The sequence below is a fragment of the Stegastes partitus genome, unplaced genomic scaffold, assembly GCF_000690725.1.
Source record: "Stegastes partitus isolate 25-593 unplaced genomic scaffold, Stegastes_partitus-1.0.2 Scaffold171, whole genome shotgun sequence".
Classification (NCBI taxonomy): Eukaryota; Metazoa; Chordata; class Actinopteri; family Pomacentridae; genus Stegastes; species Stegastes partitus.
The window spans coordinates 166,860-182,125 of NW_007577902.1; the positions used below are offsets into that span (position 1 = coordinate 166,860).

Consider the following 15,266-nt stretch of genomic DNA (forward strand, 5'->3'; position numbering starts at 1 on the left):
GGGGTGGGGGGGGAGACCTACTGCACCTTGACACTTGCTCTCACCGCAGCACCTGATAAGTGCAATGGAAAAACGTCTGGTTTCCTCCTGCATGTTAAGTGGTTTATATTCTCCTCCTCTCCGTGCAGCCTGTAGCTACAGTCTGCTACTGTACTGACGCTACACCCAGGTAATAACAGACAAACGGAAATGACAGAAAGGCAGGGGTGAGGCAGGGAGGGAGGGAGGGAGGGGGTGAAAAAAATAACACACATTGTCTCCTTTTGTAATGTGTATCTAATCTGCGCAGGAGATGTCATCTTTAAGTTGCCGCTGAACAAAAAATTAAATAAAAAATAGCATTTTAGAAATGTTCTTTCCCACTTGCGTTAATGTTTATCCATAACTTGAAGCATCTTCATTTTACTTCTTGCATGGAGATTTAGATGCAGGCTTTAATTTGCACAACAGAGGGTCAGATGAAAGTGGATATATATCTTTACTACCTCACGCATGGCCTGACAAGGAGCTCATTCCCATGATTTGTAAGTGGGTCTCTCCACTGAAAAGCATTAACAATATTCACTTTAGATAACGTATGATTCCAGGCCCTGGGAGAGGATGGGTTTCTTAGAAATGCTTTGTTAGCACTCTCCCCCTTGATAAATGATTTAGGACATGTGGCCTGAGACATCAATACAATCTCTGTTGTAATTAAAAAAGGTGCGCACCAACAATATTACACAGCTTTCGCTTTGTCTGTCCCTCCCTCTCTCTCTCTCTCTCTCTCTCTCTCACTCTGTCTCTCCCTCTCTCCCTCACTCACCCACCCACTCTTTCTCTCGTTGAGCCCCGGAGCAGTGAAGAGATAATTCAAAAAGCACTTGCATGGAGTGAAACATGAAAAAGGGGGACGTATGAAATTAAATTCTCTCTTTTCGCTCCATTGTTCTTTCATTTTCTCTCCTTTGTTACATAAATGCATAAAAGCAAGGCAAGCTAGATTCTAATTATGATTTTCACAATACTAAAAGATTTTTTTTTTATTAAAAAAAAAAAATGAAAGAAAGGTTTCACAAACAAAGTAGTCTGACTGTTCCAGCACTTTGTCAAAGTCAAAGTACTGCAAGTGCTGCATCGCTTAACTTCAATAAACTTAATCTTTTTCCATGCGTCCTCATGAACACTTATATAATAAAATAACTGAAAAATGACACTTTGATGTCCAAATACAGCTTTTTTACAACAAAAGATGTAGGGAAAAAAGGAAAATCACCAAATACTTTAGCTTTTATACTTAATCAACATTCGTTCTTCCTTTTTTCCCCACCTAAATCAGGTCTGAAGCAACAGCATTTCATCCAGAAAGCCACTGCGTGTCTTTGTTCTGTGTCAACACCAATATAGTTGGAGGCGGTTGGATGGCCTATCACCTGCAGCAGCACGCTTTGAGAAGACACCACACAAACCACCAAGTCAGATGGGTGCTCTACTGGGAGCCTTGTGGTGGCCATTTATGGTTTGGGGATAGAGAACTGAGGGGGTCTGTTGGGGTTAGTGTTGAGAGGTGGGATGTGGAGTCAAAAGAAGTTCGCTGAGGAATATGAAAAGTTTAAAACAAGTCTGAATCTGGGGTTAACATGTTTCCTGACTCGGAAATTCCCAACTAAAACCTTCAGTTGTATGGACCTTTCTGCTGTGCAGAAGAGGGAAGGTTCTCCTCACTGTATGGGTTAAATGTGTCAAGCAGGTATGGATGACACCAATGGGTGAGGGAGCAGGGGCGAAGGGGGGAGGAATGAATCTTACCCCAGTAGAGGGCAGTCTCTTGCCGTCAGGGTTTGGGCGCATGGGCAGGGAACTGTAGAGCCTCACACCTCGATCTGCAGCACCGTATCTGCTCTGGAGGGGGAGAGACAGAAAGACTTGAAGTATATTTTCTTAATTTACAGAGAAACACTGTAGAAAAAACACAATGAAAAGATCTAGATTGACATGAAACTTCTTTGCAACAAACTAACTTTCAAAGTTACTCACGTTTTACTGAGTCATCCAAAAAGCAGAGATCAATCAGAACAGTCACTATACATACTTGAGTTGTTTTTATGCTCCTCATTTTGTTTACCAGTGTTAGTTTCACAAATTTCCACCAAGTCACAAAGCCTTCACATGGGCTGCCATGTTAAATCACATCACCTCATGGTGATGTACCACACATAATAACTGGATAAGATTGGCTCATGCAGCGGCACTAATGGCACTAAGCTGTTGTGTTTGGTAGCCAGGGTTCCTGTGCACCGCTCTCCTCTACTGACTCCATCTTTCTATACATTACACAGCTGATAATTAGAGTGTAGTGGGTTCTAAGCCTGCCAGCTCCTCCCTGCACTTCCCCATGTGGGTTTTAGCCATATATCACAGCCTAAAGGAGTGGTGGAAAAGCCCTCAGTACTATAGGGGCTAATGATTCCCAAAAAGTGGTCCCTATCAGGGAAAGGCAGTGTAGCTCAGTGGGGTTCACACTGTGGCCCACAGCCACAGCATGAGTCCCTCCCAGCATGTACGTCAAATCGCATGTTCTTTATCTCATTCTTTGTCTTTATCTTTCTCCTCACTTCACTTTCAGCTAAACCTCAGAGCACATCTGTGATTGCTTGATATTCTGTTGTTCTCAGATTAACAACTCTCCTCTGTAACATCTGGTCAACAGTTTGCATGAGGTTTCAGTCTGATTTCTGCAACGATAACCTATTTTCTACGCATGTGTGTGTTAATTGATCAAATGAGCTACATCTTTGGCTCTCTTGTGTTTCGAGAGTCTAGTTTAGTGTCTGAGTGCTGCCTTCTGTCAAAATAAAAGCTGCGACTGGTGATGTGGAAACTGCTTTCTCATAAATAAGAGGATGAAACATGAATTCATATTTGGAAGTGACTATGGCTGCTTCCTGCTATGTATAGTGCATAATGACTTTGCCACACTCGATCCATACAGTCTGCTAATGAGAATATGATGCAGATTGTTGAGGGAGAAAAAAACACAGTGCAGCTATTTAGAACAAATGCCACATTATCTCTGCCTCACATACTTACTCTTTTACTTGCTTTCTTCATTTTAGGGTTAAAAAAAAAACAAAAACACCCACATGCAATCACACAGACACAAATACATTTAAGGGCAGGGCTTTGGATTGCTATGCAGTGAGACATGCAGTATTTAACTATATTTAACAACTGAGTGAGAGAACATCCCTGAACAAACCAAAACTGGCCCTGCCTTTCACTTCCAATCAGTCGCATGATGGAGGGAAACATGCATCCAGTGCACAAATGAGTAGGCCCAGCTTTTACAGTGCAGCTCCATAAACACACCTTTGCAGATTGTGTTTATGGGCCTAAATGCAGAGAGATTACCATGCAGTCAAACCCACAAAGTAATGTATGCAAAAGCTTGTGTAACATGCAATGCCTGAGATGTAGTCAAGCAATAGCAGGCTCAAAGAGCATGATTTATATCCTGTAAGTAGCAGTTCGTATAGATCAGTGCACTGTATGTGTTAGCAGTATGCTGATCTAACGGTGTGGGCTTATCACAGCCGTACACAGTGCAGGTTATCCCCCCAGTGAGAATACTTGCTGTGTAAGGTTTTGATTTCCTGTGCTCATTATGAAAGGTAAAAACGGATGAGTAGACAGCTGTGGCCATCTTGTCGATATGGTTTGCATAATGATGACACAGCATTATTAAATATAACGCTGCACCGTCCTGACAAACAAAATATTTAAAAACCAGCAAAACAGGCCTTCTGTTTGTTTTGTTTTTTTAAAACACATTTTTACAATATGAACTGTGTCTCCTTTATCCAAAATTAACTAGTTATTTGAAACTAGGGCTGAACCTTTAATCCAAATCAAAACTGCAATTCGAAACAAGGCAATTATCGAATCCCAAAGGCTGCAACTTGGGATATATGTTATGCAGCGTGACTGACACAGGATTTAAAGTGTCATGTCAATGCTTTAACAAATTCATGCCGTTCTCCATGTGTGACAGTCACACATCTGATGGTGTCTCGCGTGCTGACACTTCATCACGTTTTAAATCTGCAACACAGAGAATAATAAACTGAAGCCTCACTTAAAAAAAAACAAAAACACATATCTATATATATATATGTTTGAACATCTATAAGAAAAAATTAAAAATTGTACATTTTCCCAAATTGTTCAGTCCTATTTAATTCTAGGTAAAAACAAATAGTAATCTGACCTGATATGTGGTCTTAAACATCCTCTACTCTGACATTTCTTTTTCTGCCAGCCTTGCAGAGGAGCTACTGTACGCTAACTCCGTCTCTAAATGGAGACTTTTTCTTTTGAGGCTTGTTAGGTAGCTTGCCAGCATCACAGCTAAATGAATGCCTCGCAGAATTGCTGCTTTAGCCAGCGAAGGAGCCACAGTAAGTGAATGTTTGATATTTCTCCAGTGTGCCAGGCTAATCTGGCCCTGTGGCATGCCATTACGGGGCTAATAACAGCTGTCTGCGGCCTGGAGGGGACACAGGCAGGCCTCGCTGTGCTAACTGGCCCTGACAGACTCATTAGGAGTGCTGGCACCCAGAACAGCAACAGCCAAACTCCTCACATTTCCTCGCTGGCTCACAACAGTTTGCAAGTGCAAGAAGCATTGTTCTCTACACTTGTTCTCTGACACCTTTCTTTTGTTTTCTAGTCCTCACTTCAGAGGCTCTCGCCCTCATCACCCCTCTCTCACTTTTTGGCTGGCTTTGGGTTGCTGCGATATTTCCACCAAACCAGATGCTGCCAGCCATTTACCATCTCTACTCGACATCATGTTGAGTCTAACCTCTTATTCTTTTTTTTTTTTCAAAATCCTGCACACCCACACTCTAGTTCTAACCAAAATAGAGCAGAAGGCAGAGTTTTATTTTGCTCATCCTATTGCAATCTTCACAGAAAAATCAAAAGGTAAATAAAAGGATACGTAAATAAGTAACTGACTTCAATTTCTAAGTAACTTTGGTGATTTGCCACAGGAAGATGCTGCACCACACCAGGAAGAAGCTGGCATCCTCTGAACTTTGTATTAGTTACTGTTTCTGAGCCTGTTTGAGGACAAGAGGGACTTCCCCAGGCAGACAGCAAAAGCAAACATTGTCCTGTCGCCTGGCAGGGCTGAGCCAATCAGCACGAGCAGGCTGACAATAAACACAAAGAGCCAATGACGGTTGTCTGGATGTAAAACCATTAACAATAGGGGGAGGATATGCATTCTCACATGACTCAAAACAAACTTCTATGCCTGCAAACTGATTTACATGATTCTCTAGATGTCAGTTTCAGATTCATGTTAATTATTTTAATTTGAACAATTGAAAAATCCACAAGCACATTATTTAATCAAGGTCAGTTGATACATTGGTCAAGTTTTCAAGATCAAGTGTCTTATATGTTTATATTGACATGTATGGTTGCATATAAAAACTTTTTTTTGCCATATATATATTACACATTTTTTTTGTATATAATTCTCTCAGTGTCATCACCAGTGACACCATGTGGCTTATTGTTCAGCTGTAAAATAGCTAAACTCAGCTATATCTTTGTTACATGAGGTTAGCTTATGTTGTTTTTATGCAAACACAAAAAACTAAAATCAGGAAAAGGCTAATATATTGTTATCGGATTTTGCTTATTCTCAATAGACAATGCAATCCAGTATCTCAGGCCCTATTATCAAATAGACTTTAATTATCTTTATCTTCTCTACAAAGCTTGCCTAAAAGCACAGCAGGCACTGCAATACATTTTCTCATTAGATATCAACATTGGCTTTCCTATTTTATAGGCCGGGCTGTTGGGGCACCGTAAAGCCAAAGGAGCAGCTGTGGGGGTTTAGTTACCTGTAATGTTAGCTGTTGCATGTTATATTATTTACGCAGATCTGGACTTAATGGAACACATGTGCGTCTGAAACCGACATTCTTCCCAGATTAGCCGAAAGCCTGTACACATCAGACTCTACCAATGAGAGGAATGCAAGGCCTAGACGGGCTTATGGGGAAACCCTATCACTCATCTACAGTATACAGTGCTCACAACGTATGCACGCACGCACACACACACACACACACACACACACTACTGCATGTACACACAATCTGTATTTATACATTATGGAGACAGTGCTCCATACTGTATGTACAGTATGCACTCAACAATGCATGCACACTGACATCAGCAGATCAATAATACAAAACTCACTCTTTACAGCATTTCGGTGTTTCACTTCTCCCTTTTCGTTTCTGATATTCTGCTGATAAAACTCACAAATCTGTCAAATCAGTTGCACAAACATAATATCGGTCGGCTCTGGTGGTCTAACAGTCAGTAACAGAGTATGATTCACTTTTTCAGTGGTTTTTTGCAGACTTTAGTCTCAGACAAAACCAACTGCAGAGTGCAACACTGGTTTGCATATTGCATTGCGATGAATCATTTTCATCTTCATGCATTTTTCACTGAACGTGCTAAAATTTATTTTGACGACAGATGATAGCAGTCTTTCTACCGTGCTTTATTTTCATCTGTGATTCTTACACTTTGTAACTGTAGTATTATATTTTTAAACAAAGGCTGGGAATACCTCTTAGGCTTGGGAGGATTGTTTGTACTATAATCCTACTATAATTTCACAACAGCCTACTTTTGACTTTTTTTACACTCTTCAACTTTATGTTACTAACTTTTCTTTGCATAGACTTGGAAATGATTAACTGACATCTTTTGATGGTAATTTATCCACAGTATCTCTGCCACCATCTGTGAGTTCTAGCCTATAGACCTTGAAGACACCAGACATTTAAAGTGTTGTTTACTTCAAAGTGAAGGGCATGCTGAAGCTGTACCAGAAACTATGATATATTAAAGGAACATGCATTAATATGTAGCTCAAGGTCCTGGTATAGAGATGTGTTTGGAGTATATTGTGAATCCAGTACAATGCAATGATATTATAAAAAAATGTGTGGATGCACATTGCACATCCCACGTATTTGTTTACAGGAGTTATTGAGCCGTTTCTCTTTAGTTTTCCACAAATTATTAGTACTTTGTAATCCATTCAGCTATATAAAGCCACTTTTATGTATTTCCCAGAACTGCGCTGAGAAAAATACACGTCATTATGCGTGAAAGAGATGTCAACTGAGGCCTAAGCAGCTCAAACATAACCAAGACATGAAGCCAGGGGCTACCTGCCTCAGGCCACTACTGACACTCAGACTATTGATCACACCATTGGGAATATGCAGCTAACACCAGCGTTTGCGTTGGGACTATTTATAGCTGAGTGCAGCTTTTGCAGAGACTGTCCGTTCATTCCAAATGTAAACATGTCAGTGCGTATGTCTGTACATGCTTAAGCTTCTGCTTCTATGGCGTGAAGAGATGATTATATAATAACCATTATAGTTGAATTAAACACAGCTCTACCTTCACATTATGTCTTCAATCTTCACTTGCCCTTTTCGGTTAGCTCATATTTTCTGATCGTCAACACTCCACACTGTGCACTCCACCCTTCCTCTTGTTGCCTTATCATGTGTTTACATTTCTCCAATAGTTTTTTTATTTTTTTCTACTAGTCAACACAGATTGTAATTTACACTGGGGCGCAATATATCAGCTGGAGATACTCCACACTTCCCCTCCCTCGTTGGCCATCTATCAATCTGTATATTCATCTATCACTCTATATGGTTCTTTTATTCATTTTCTCTTTATTTTCAGCTCAGTCTTCAGGCGCTTCAAGAAATAAACATGTTGTGATAAAATGCAAATTCATGCTCATGTTGTTGAAAATCGAAAAAGTTCAGTGGAAAGTGATGGTAAAGAGGTATTTGTGTTTAGTTTCTCAGCCAATTTATGCCAAGTTGCTCCTAAAACTAAAATTTGATCATATTGATATTTTTTAATGTTTTTGACCATAGTCCTAACCTGGGCCCTCACCAGGTTGACTGTTATCATCACTACACATGATCAACAGCTGAAAATGTTACTATTTATAAGAAATATAATTAATAGTGAAAGCTGAGGTGATGCTTTTGCAACCCAATTCAGGTTTCTGACTTTGTGCTCTTTTCTCAAACTTTCATGACACCATACTCCTCTCATTTCTGCTCTGCGGTTCTTTCTTATTCTTTCTAACTCGGCTTTGTGTGTCTACCCGGAGCTACAGAGGGCTGTGACAGGAGGCAGATTCTGTATCTACTGGAACAGCAATGTGGAGCTCAGATGCATGTTTTCAGGTGCGATAGAGAATTCGACAGCACCATCTAAAATTGTACCGAAGCTTAGATTCAACATACAGTCCACTGACTGGACTAAGCCCTGAATTTAAAAAAATAACAAACTCTTCTCTGCTCTAAAAAGCTTCACTTTAAATCAAAGGAAAAGTCAGCTTCAAAAGTAAGAGTGAAGGCATCAGATGATGACTTGTGTCTCTTATTTACATCAAAGGATCATTTTAAAGACCTCTGTAACATGGTACCCCTCACCAAGGGGAACATGAACTGGAATAGCTTCTGATGATAGAAATTTGGTCCCTTTCTCCACCGTCACTCTCTCTCTCACACTCACACACACACACCTGCCCTTTGTATTACATCTGACACAAAAGTGAGGGAGATGGAGTGCATTAATAAAGTGCAGTCAGTGCCCTTGCTCTCTCTGATTCAGAAAGGAGAAAAGAAACTTTTCATTTTCTTTATTTTTTTTTCTTCTCCAAAACCCCTCATCTTTATAAGGCTGTTTCCTGCAGACAAAACAACGTGGTGTTCCAACAATACAACTTACCAGCGACAGCAGACAAGCAGAGCCAGCACCTCTGCTATGCAACGGCCAAAACAAGTGTGGTACATGCAGAAAACAGATAGCTGGAAGGAGCTTTAGCTAATACAAAAACAGGGGATTTTCTCTTTTTCTTTTTTCCCCATTAGTTGTACATGGCATGCAAAAGGCTCTGTTACTTTAATAGAGATGGAAGTTGAGCAGAATGATTCCTGCGCATGCTTGGATTTTTGAAGAGAGCTTCCTAATGTCAGGTTGTAGCTGTCAATATACTGTTAAAAACCTATTTGAGTTCCATTAACATGAGTAATCCAAAGTAACAACATGGAAACTAAAGACATATTTCTTTACAATATTACTGATAAGTCAAGGAAAGCAGTGCTAAAATAATCAGCTGATTAAGCGATTAGCTTGTAAAAGAAATTTAATCCACAAAAATGTTTAGCTTAAGCTGTAAATGTTGTGGCATGTGGCATCAGTTAATACTTGTCCCCATAAGGAATTTTTAACCAATTAATCATTAGAGCCAGCTTGAAAAGTATGATTATTTGCTGCTTTTCTTTCTTATATTTTGTGTTCTGAAAAATCTAAAAAAAAAAAAAAAAAGCATTATAGATTTACCTGCAATCAATAATTAAAAACAAATATCAACTGTAGCCCTAAAAATGCTAAATGTTACTTGACAGTATTAAAACAGTTGAATTTCTTGCTTGCATTATTCTTTATTCTTATGCTGAACATAAACTGAATGTGTCCTTGTTCAATTTAAATTGGTAACCACAGTCACACCATGATGTCAGTCAATACAGCAAAGCATTAAACACGCACATTATGTAATTTCTAGGCGTGTTTGCATGAAAACATAACAAAAGATGTAGTTCGATGACAGCGTGAGGTAGTTCACCACAATCGTTAATGAAAATGCAAGTAAGGCAAAAATATGTTCACGGACGAGGCGACAGAGGGGTAAAGGCCATTCGACAGGCAACCAAAATTAAATGTAAATATGTTTGCAAGTGAACAAAGAACACAACACTGGTCTAATCTGTAAATGACTGTTTGAAATGGCAGCAAATTTAAAAGCATTAGGATCTCAGTGAGTGGTATAAAAACAGTCCTGTTCCTCAGCAAACATAAATATCACAACAGAGCAGTTTAAAACATTTTGCTAGTTCTGAGTGTAGATGCAACTTCTTTAAAAAAAAATTTAAAAAAACAGAACAACAGTATGGCTTTAACAAGGTCAGAGCTACAGAGGTAGTTTTCAACTATGTTGGGCTTGTACAGTAAGTCAGCTTTAGAAACATATTTATAAGTTCAAGCACACAGAGAGAGAAGGGAGGGTGGGGTAGGAAAAGACATTGCTGCAAAGACAGAGCAGAGAAAGTGAGTGCAAAGATAGAGAGATAGCGGGAGAGAGTTAGCTGAGAGTTGATATGCTGACTACAGGCAGTTGATTTGGTTTCAGAGAGCATTGTTACGGTGCTTTGAATTAATGCCTCCCAAAGAGTCCAATTGTGATTCTTGGGCTGTGCTGACAGAATATTTGACAGCCTAGGGTGAGCTGCTGATCTCAGCTGAATCCTCTGTTCTGTGTGTGTGTGTGTGTGTGTGTGTGTGTGTGTGTGTGTGTGGCTGATACCCAACACATTCATACACCTACTCATGTTCAGATATACGTGGATGTGCAAAACAGAAAATGAACCGACACATAAATCAAATCATAAATGACAGTTAACTAAGTGCTAACACACACACAGGCACTACAGTATGCAAACCACCCTCACATGCAGGTAAATTGAGCGCTTTCATTTAATCAAGATGAAAAAGTTTGACCAACTGTTTTCTTTTTTTTTTTTTATCATCTTTTCCCTGCAGGAAGCATGTTGTCCCTCTGGGCTGCTGAATAAATAAAAAACACAGACAAGCCCGATGCTTCATCGCAGCGATGGGAAGAAAAAGAGACACTCCATCAAAATAAACTTGCTGCATAAGTACTGGTTCATTCTGACAGCAACATGACATAACGAAAAATCATTTGCGAAAAATCTAATTCACAAACTTGCTGTTTCTGCGGCTATATTAATAGAGTCATCATGTTAAGTTTCTGGATAAATAAGCTTTTTTAATCAATTATGCTAAACATCTTTCTGAAAAGATGCTGTGAGATTCAAAGGCAATACAAACTGAACATGTGATTATTAGAAACATAAACACTTCAATATATGAAAATGCTAATATGAGGAAATTACTGGTATCATTGTCTCAAAGTCTTGTATTTAACAATTTGTTCAATAGTGTGTGATACTAGACCAGCTACATTGTCTCGTCTCACTGGCCTCATGCTCTACACTTGCTTGCCAGGACTGTCGACATGAAGCTCGGAATTAAAGATTTACAACCAACATGACACGTGCACTTTTAACTTCCTAATAACCAGAGACACAAACTAAAATATCTATAAACTGAAAAGGTATTGTATCAGCTATGTTAAAAAAAAAAAAAAAGAACAAAAAAACTATAAAGACAGCTTTCAAAAGAAAATGTTTCTAAATTCAATTACTATTACTAAACTTGATTATCAAATTATTTTTCCAGCAAAAATTGGCGACATTTTTTGGATACAGCCTCTCAAATGGAAGGACTGATTGCTTCTCTGTGTGATTTATTTAATATATTTCTGTATTTTATCTATTACTACTCTTATTTCATTGTACAGTATTTTATTGCTCACCAATTATGACAAGGTGGTTTATTTACTGAACTCCAGAAGCACCCCGCACAAGAATGCCAATGTGCCTAGACTGTCCGTTTTATGTTTTTTTTTTTTTAAAGAAGGAAATCTTTTTTTTTTTTTTTTTTTTTAAGTTTGTTTTTGCAAAGTTTGCAGCTCACTCATTTTTCTGTAGATTTAGTGGGAAGCGCTCCCACACTCTGAATGACATATTTCGTGAAGTTTTCTCTCCTGATTTATCTCTTTAGTCCTTTTTCTTCGAACTTTCACCAGCCACCTCTGCACCTTGCTGAATGCATTGACTGTGCTGTGGTGCATGCCATGCAAAACAAGGCCAACTATTGGCTGTTGGCTACTTCTCCTGCTGTACTGGTAGATTACAGCCACTGGTGGCTCATTACTGCCACACCTTGATAGCTGCTGTAACAAATTGGTTTAAAATTCGAAGAAAAGAAAAAAAACGGGCCGTTGGTAACAAGTGCTTTTAAGCAACTAATTGATGACTAAATTAGTTGACAACAATTTTGATAATCGGTTTTAATCAATTAAATCAGTTAGCTGTTAGTCCTACTTTAAATAATTTTCAACTGACAACGATGCATGGTCTGATCTGGATTAGGCCTAAAGCTCTAAACACGTTGACTATGACCACCAAGAACATATTCATATAATATATAAATTCATGCAAATTTAGTTTAGGTATGAAAACCTCTCAACAGTCTGCACGTATGACTTGACACAAGGAATGAGTCAACTGCAATGACAGAAGTGGCAGATGAGTCAAATGCAGATATTTATAGTTAACACTAAGTACCCTTCATTTCTTCCCATATGAAACTGTCATTTTGCTAATTTGAGAACTTTGCTCACCACAGTGTCATGAAGTTTAATATCAATGTGAATAAAGAGTTTTATTTTATGGTAACTTTACTGAAAATAAGAGTTTTTTAGATGATTTAAATGTGGCCATGAGCACATATAAAACCTTTTATATGTGCAAGCTTTTGTATAAAATGTTGGAAGGCAGTACATATTTAAAATTAACAGGATAAGTTAGAAAAAAAAAAAACAATGGGAAGAGACGGAGGCAGGAGACTCGCAGCCAACTGAAGAGTATAATTGTAATGCAGGTGTTGATTTCGTGGATGGATACTTCTCTTCATCCAGCTCTCTCTCTCTAGGCTTTCTCTTCTACCTCTCGCTTTACCTGTGCTATCCATTTACAGCAACCTCTCTGCCTTACTGTCTCTCTTTGCCTTTACATCTTTCTCTCCATCTTGAGTGCCGTGCCTCACCCTAATTAGAAATTCCCCCTCCGACCAACTGAAATTGAATTGCCCATCATTTGCATAATGATAGCTCACCGGGCTGACGGCCGATTTACCATGAGATGAAATGTAGCAATCACTTAAGAGAGTGACCATGAGGGAGTGTGGGTGAGAGGGTGCATGAGGAAGGGAAAAAGAGAAAAGAGAGAGAATGTGAGAATGAAACGGGATCACGAAGACAGAGAAGAGGTACAGAAACACAGACAGGGAGAAAGGTGGAAATCCAACAGGTATTTAGGTTATTGTCTCGTACGGCAGTATTGCTGGAAGGAAGGTTGTGTCCTCAATATGACAGTAACTGGACACAACAAGGACACCTGAGGACACTTATGTAACACCGTTCCTCTTCTCAGTGCAAAATACATCTGTCTTTGAATTCTAATTATCACAGCTACTGCTCTGTCAGACTGCTGCAGTAATACTGTATTTAAAAAAACAAAAAAACAAAACACTAAATACTCGGATGATCGTCACCTTTCAACTTTTGTGTGGTGCTTGGGCCAACTGATCATTAAAATGAACAAATAGGAAAGCAAATTAGGAAGATTAGGAAATACTGTTAATATAATTCATTGACTTTTTCTTGCAGATAAAAATTCAACATTCATTAAGAAAAGAGCACTGACAAGCTGATCATTGTCACCCAGAGTTGTGCTTTTTTACTCTCAGAATGAGAATAAAACACTTAAAAATGAATAATAAACGCCAACGACCTTCATTGTTGATGTAAGTGTCAAGCTGTCGTACGCTATTTTTAGCGCCTTGAGAAGATGTTTAGCGAGTTCTGACTCTTTTTTCCTGCACAAGATCAACACGAGGAACTCTCAAACCACCCACAGTTTATAAGAAGTGGCCACATTGTCAACTGCGTAGTTGTCAGTGAACGCCCTCTCAGCTGAACCGCTGCCACATCATGTACAAATTACTGTAATCAATGATATGATAATCAGCTTGTTGTCTCGCCTCTCCTGGCCCATCAATCTCACATTCCAGCAGGCCTGAAAAAATTTGATTTGTGAAAAATCCTGATAAATCTTGTGCCAGTGATGTCACGTAAACCACGGCCAAATTGAATAAGGCGCTGTGATCAGTGGGGGCAAAGTGACAGTGAGGAAGCGCAGGGGTTGAGACACAGAGACAAAGTTGCCACCGAGGGTCCCTTCTGTAAAAAATAAAAAATAAAAATTGCTTATTCATGAGAGCAAGTAGGCCGCAGGCAAGTGGTGTAGAGGTCATATTTGTTTCTAATAGTTGGAGTGATATGTTGGCCTATCAGGTTGGAAGCTCTGCCCAGAGTCTGATAAGGCCACTGTTTATTGTCTGACTTCCACTCTCTAACCTGAGGAACCTCAGACTCTCACACACGGTACTTTCCACTCCTGAGCCATTACCTCAACGTGTATGGGTGTGTGTGTGTGTGTGTATGTGTGTGTGTGCATTTGTGTGAGAGTGCTCTTGTGTGTGCATGTGTGATCTTCGGTTTCCATCACAAGTGCTGACCTAATTAAAATGTCCTGTCAATGCTCGATAACTGACAAGTCATCACAAAGCTCACAGCAGTGAGCTCAAATCACTCCGCGCTCGAATCGTATATTCAATTCTTCAATCTCCTCTTCCTCTATCCATCTCTACATAAGTGATCAGTGATCACATGTCACATGTTAAAGTGGGCTGGCCCAGACAGGAGGGAGTTAAGTCCCTTATCTCTCCTCCCCAGAAGAAATTCCTACTAGAGGCCTCGCTCTGCTGGTTTCCTGCCTTCTTGCCCAATGCCCTATTTTTACTCATCGGGGCTCTAGAATACCAAGGGCAGCTTTTTCCTTGTCACTAACATATTTCCTGCCATTCTCACTCTGACATTTCTCCCCTCTGCACGCTTCGCTCAAATCGTTCCTCCTCTTTATGGGTCATAACCTTTCAGTCGCGGGCCGTTCATATTCAAATGTACCTGCCGATGCCGGAGCTACTGCAAGCTCAGCTATCATTCCGGTTAGCCTTTTTTTTTTTTCTTTTTTTTTTTCTTCTGGTGTTCACAGGTTTTTAACATCAGCTTTCAGTAGGTGTTAATTTCAGATCTCTCTGAGTGCTGCCAGAGACAATCAGTTCCACTCTGTTCTCTGCTGTCAGGCTGGCTGCAGCATATGATGGTTCTCCCACAAAACCATAAGCTGTTTGGTGTTTCAGACTCCTGACACTGTTCACTTTCGGTTTTCATTTGAAAAGATGAATTTATCTGCTCTTCTCAAGAGCACCGCAAAACAGCTACATATTCTTCTGCTCGTGTGCAATTTTGAACCTTTTTACTACCACTCTGATATTCTGTCATAATTTTGTATTTTGATGGATGGGACCGTCCC

General features: G+C 39.5%; 1 protein-coding gene across 8 annotated transcripts in view; it reads right to left on the minus strand.

Moving 5' to 3' along the window:
- The window catches only part of tox2 (TOX high mobility group box family member 2), a 117,430-nt gene that overhangs the window by 55,876 nt on the left and 46,288 nt on the right, over window positions 1-15,266 (minus strand). For all 8 annotated transcript variants that reach the window (XM_008279819.1, XM_008279820.1, XM_008279825.1 and 5 more), the window contains exon 2: window positions 1,789-1,881. In XM_008279819.1, coding sequence (XP_008278041.1) covers window positions 1,789-1,881 — 93 coding nt within the window. The remainder of the gene's footprint in view (window positions 1-1,788; window positions 1,882-15,266) is intronic.